The sequence below is a fragment of the Triticum dicoccoides genome, chromosome 3B, assembly GCF_002162155.2.
Source record: "Triticum dicoccoides isolate Atlit2015 ecotype Zavitan chromosome 3B, WEW_v2.0, whole genome shotgun sequence".
Classification (NCBI taxonomy): Eukaryota; Viridiplantae; Streptophyta; class Magnoliopsida; order Poales; family Poaceae; genus Triticum; species Triticum dicoccoides.
Window position 1 is genome coordinate 813418701 of NC_041385.1, and position 4872 is coordinate 813423572.

Here is a 4872-nt window from a genome sequence, read left to right on the forward strand (position 1 = left end):
AATTCAGGGGGGAGAAGATTTAATTTAGAAGGGTAGGTAAAGCTTCATAAAATGTTTTGTAGGTGTAGTATTTTGTTCCTGATCTTGCCGGCAATTCCCCCTAAACTTCACCCCCCTGTCACTCTCGTGGGCTGCTCGGGTAGTTGACCTAGCCGCCAACAGCGTGGCTCATCACTCCTTCTAATCTCCACGTGATGCCGTCGGAGGATGCCGGCGGGCTAAGCCCATGCGGAATACGGAGGCGGCGGGGCCTTCTCTAGTTGGTGCCATTTAACTCTGTGCATTTTGTTTGTATAGTTTGGTTTATATGTTTGTTTGGTTTGTACAGTATTTATATTTCGGAAGATACCATATTATGAAATTAAATACGGTTTGTTTTTTATATATACCTAATTATTTTGGTATCGTTTTGATATATACAATAATAACCAAAGTTGATGTGAATTAAAAAATGACATAATAATATTTAAAAAATGACACACCCACACACATGTGGAGAGCTGGCTTTGGTACCATAATAATCTTTTTTGAAGCATGGTCACCGGGTCGGTCAGTGTATACACTACTGGAAAATTCATGTTTGCCGAGTGCATTTCGTCATGGTACTTGGCAAACATATCTTTGATGAGTGCCATCGAAAAAAAACTCGGCAAACAAGCGAAACTCGGTAAACATGTGCTTTTCATAGGGTCGTGGACAAAACACTAGTCAAAACAGAGGAACTCAACAAAAAAGTGCTTTCAAGTGTCTTTCCCGAGTGTTACACTCGACAAACGGGGTATTCACTGTGCTGCATTGTTTTGGCCGTCGAGATTGCATACGACCTCAGATGAAGATGATACAAAAATCTAAGTTTTTCATTTTGACGAGACAAATCATTTTCATGTTGAGAATTTTTTTCATTTTAGGCCATATTAATAACATTTCTTGCCATGCCAAAATATGGTCTCAAATGATTAAGGCAGTGGTCATATTTATTGCATAGTTTATGACAAATATCACTTAGGTGCATCTTGCGGTTACAAACAATGTTTCCAAATAGATTTTCCAACTTTTTTGTAAACAAATATATGTTTCCATTTTCTAAGTGTCAAAATAGATATTTTTGTGAAGCAGGCTGAAAAAAGGTGCAAAATGGCACCAGTCCAATTTTCACAAAATGTACACCATGTTTTTAGAAAATTCCCAACTTTTGTGGATTTCCTAGATTTCTAGCTACTTTCTCACATTTAAATGACTTTATGTCGATTTCCCAAAAGTAATTCAAATTTGAACTGCAAGTATGTGATAACTTTGTCCTAAAAATTAGCAAAAACAATATTTTTAGTAACACAAGTAGTCATTATACGGAAGAACCACTTAGAGTTTTGGATAGCCATGCCGGCCATTTTGACCCTGTTTTGGGAAAACTGCTTGACCCTGTTTTGGGAAAAATGAAAGAAAAAGAATACAAGTTCAAAATATGCAATTGTTTCACGTGGACTCCTCTTATTTGTACTTGTTGCGAAAAAATGACCAAACTTCCAATATGAAAATTCTGAAAAAAAATCATTCACAAAAACGGGCAATCGTGTATCACCATTCATGGCTTTCAAGTCAAACTACCAAGATGATGGTCATATTCACTATAGTTTATTATAATTTTCTCAAATTAGACGCATATGTGCATCTTGCCATTACAAACAATGTTCTCAAATAGAGTTTCCAACTTCTTCATAAAAAAATCATTTCATGACAAAAGTATGGATATTAGTTTTCCTTGATACATCCAAGATTCTGTATATATTAGTGGATAAAGGCTGAAAAGTTTTACTGTACACATATGACTGCCGCTTGAAATGTGAAATAGATGGGTACCGTTTTGACTTGCTCTGTTGTGTCTGCTGGAGGCACTGCCAGGTAGCGAGGAAGGTGATTCTGAAACCATTGGTGGTCTTGAATTTCACGAATTGTGATTCTCTTCATGGGATCAACAAGAAGCATTCTTGGGATCAAATCCTTTGCAAGATCAGATAAATGACTTGGAAGGATATAGTTACCTCCCTGGAATACCAAACAAGGGTAGTCAAATCTCCAGACATAAAATGAATGCTAAAGTCCAACTAATCTACAAAAGGTATACACTTGTCATATCCAACTTAATATACATATGTTCTGCCTCACCTTTATCTTTTTGAACAGGCTGGGAGTATATTCATCATCAAATGGAACAGAGCCACAAAGAAGAGCATAAAGTATCACCCCACAGCTCCAAACATCAACCTCAGGTCCAACATATACTTCACCTGAGATAACCTGCGCAGAAACACTCGCTAAGCTATTAACGCAGATGATGCGTGTGAAGAAGCGTGAGGATAAAGACGCAAGTAATAGAAATAAGTGAATACCTCTGGTGCAGCATAGTTTGTACTCCCGCAGCTTGTATTCAAAAAATGGCCATCATGCATGACATTACTTAACCCAAAGTCAACAAGTTTAACATTATATGTGGAATCAAGTAACAGGTTTTCTGGCTTTAGATCACAATGAACAACCATGTTTCTGTGGCAGTATTCAACACCTGATATAATCTGTTCAGGAAAAAGTTAATAAAAAAACTATTGATACAAAACCTCAATATGCATTCAGTGAATCTGAAAGAACCCTTCAAATTACATATGCGCCTTCAGAAGGAAATACCATCTGTGTATGTTTTCAAGCACAGTTTGATTTAAGAACTAAGACTAAGACAATCAAGGCATGAAGAATAGGATGCCATTTAAACAAGAATTGGTTTAGTTACTGATACTAAGAAAATCAAGGCATCAATAGATGAAGACACCAGAGTGATATTAAAACTTCGACGCATCAAGGAAACGTTAACTGGTTGATCAGTTCAATCCAAAAGACAAAGCAATTACTTTGGAAAGCTTGCAACAATATGTGGTACAAGTCTTGAGCTAAAACCTATAAGGTTTTTCTTTCGGTCAAATTTTCCGGTAACACGACCGGTTACCGGAAATTTCCGTGAGCCCCGAGAAAAGTCGATGCCGCTCGAAAAAGAGATCATTTTAATTCAAACGTCAAGATGATGCCAAAAGAGAGTATGTATGGGCTACCATAAAACTGCCTACAGCAAGGTGGTTCAGGAGCCCCACTTCTCTGCTGGAGGTCGCCAAAAGTCAACTCCGCATTTTTTGCAACCTTTATTTTTTTAGTGCATAAAAAATATTAGCGATGGTGCTAATGATGAAGAGTTGAATCTGGGCCAATGGGTATCAGCACCGAAGGAAACTAGCTGACTATTGTACCAGCAACAAATTATCATGCACTATGTGTTAAATATAATATATTTATACGCTAGAATGTTTTGAATTCGGAATTCGTTTGGAACTTTTGGGCAATTTTTTTTGAATATTCCGTGATTTTGCGAATGATGCACAATTACTTCCGCATCAGAGCAGTAGCCTCCGATCAACCTTATGGATGGATCGATAAATGTCTAGATTTCTGCGATTATGTTTTACACGGAAACCGGTGTTTCTGGACACTCCAGGAAAAATGGCATCGAGAAAAAAATCCTTAGCTAAAACTTAGTCAACGAATGCAACCCAAGCAAATTCATCTTGATTTGCACAGTAAGCACGTGAGGGATGTGGACACTGGACAATTGGCCAGCATGTGCATACATTTCACGATCAAAATAAGAAGGTCAGCAAAGTTCATTAATGAACACCTATTGGTATTCCCAAAGAATGTGTTCCGACATGCCAAGAACAGAAAAGGCACCTGCTGAAACATTCGACGAGCCTCATCTTCCTGTAACCGCCCTTTCTCAATTATATAGTCCAATAGCTCACCGTTGTTGCAATATTCCATGACAACAAATATATCCTTAGGTGTGTCAATGACCTCATAAACCCGGATGATATGAGGGTGAATGAAGTCACTGAACAACCTCAATATCTTAATTTCTCTATTTGCTGGAAACAAGATATGAGAAAACAATAGACGTAAATCGTTAGACATTCAGCCTATGAAGAAATTCGAGCTGCAAATTTTACTGACAGCAACAACAAGAGGTGAACTTTCTTCTTAACCAAAGCCGAATGTATCCTAGACTGATGTACTTTATCTCGACTAATTGATTAACTGGGAATCAGGAACAAGCCTATAAGTCTGACCAGCACTGAAATTAAGCAGATAACTCGAAATGTTGAGCAAGCAAGCCGAATGTATCCTAGACATGGAGGCATACCTTTCTCTTCCATTTGCATAATTTCCATTTGGCGACGGTTCAGAATTTGTATAGCAACTTTGTGTCCTGTAAGCTTATGCTCTGCAAGCTTCACTTTTCCAAATGAGGCAATACCTAATGTTCTGCCCAGATTGTAGTTCTTTAATGCTTCAGAATGTCCGCCTCCGCTGGTGTTCCCATCCATTGTTACTATGTCAAAACAAGAGAAACGACATATGTGATTCAGCAAACAGTTTTATAGTTCAGTCAGGAATTGAAATCAGTTTCAAGTATATCGATCTCCCTTCTCCACTCTCTCCACTCGGATGATTGCTGCTGACCTAATTAAAGCACGGACACCACAGAAAGATGATTTTCAAACACTTGAATCCATTACCTCTTCTTAGAGACCGGCAGGCCTTGACTGTGAAATGAGTGGGCTGGCCATAGAAGACCACTATGGGACATGAATGGCGAGGGCAAGAGTGGTTCAAAGGTCAACGAATTGGGTGAAGTTCCCTTGTCAAATTTGGGGAAAGTTTTCTAAAAAAGGTTCATAAATTAATACTACCATGACTAGGCATATATGTGTTGTAACTTGTAAACATGGAAGAGATCGACATACAAGAAATGCAGTCATCCAACAACTGAGCTGA

At 38.2% G+C, this 4872-nt stretch overlaps 1 protein-coding gene across 1 annotated transcript in view; it reads right to left on the reverse strand.

The window, feature by feature from the left end:
• LOC119282420 (serine/threonine protein kinase OSK3-like) overlaps positions 1-4421 on the reverse strand; it is a 14437-nt gene extending 10016 nt beyond the window's left edge. Inside the window, exons 1-5 of the mRNA XM_037562655.1 lie at positions 4238-4421; positions 3769-3962; positions 2388-2570; positions 2164-2295; positions 1859-2043 (exon numbers count right to left, since the gene is read on the reverse strand). Of these exons, the coding sequence (XP_037418552.1) occupies positions 1859-2043; positions 2164-2295; positions 2388-2570; positions 3769-3962; positions 4238-4421 (878 nt within the window). The remainder of the gene's footprint in view (positions 1-1858; positions 2044-2163; positions 2296-2387; positions 2571-3768; positions 3963-4237) is intronic.
• Positions 4422-4872: the final 451 nt, after the last annotated feature.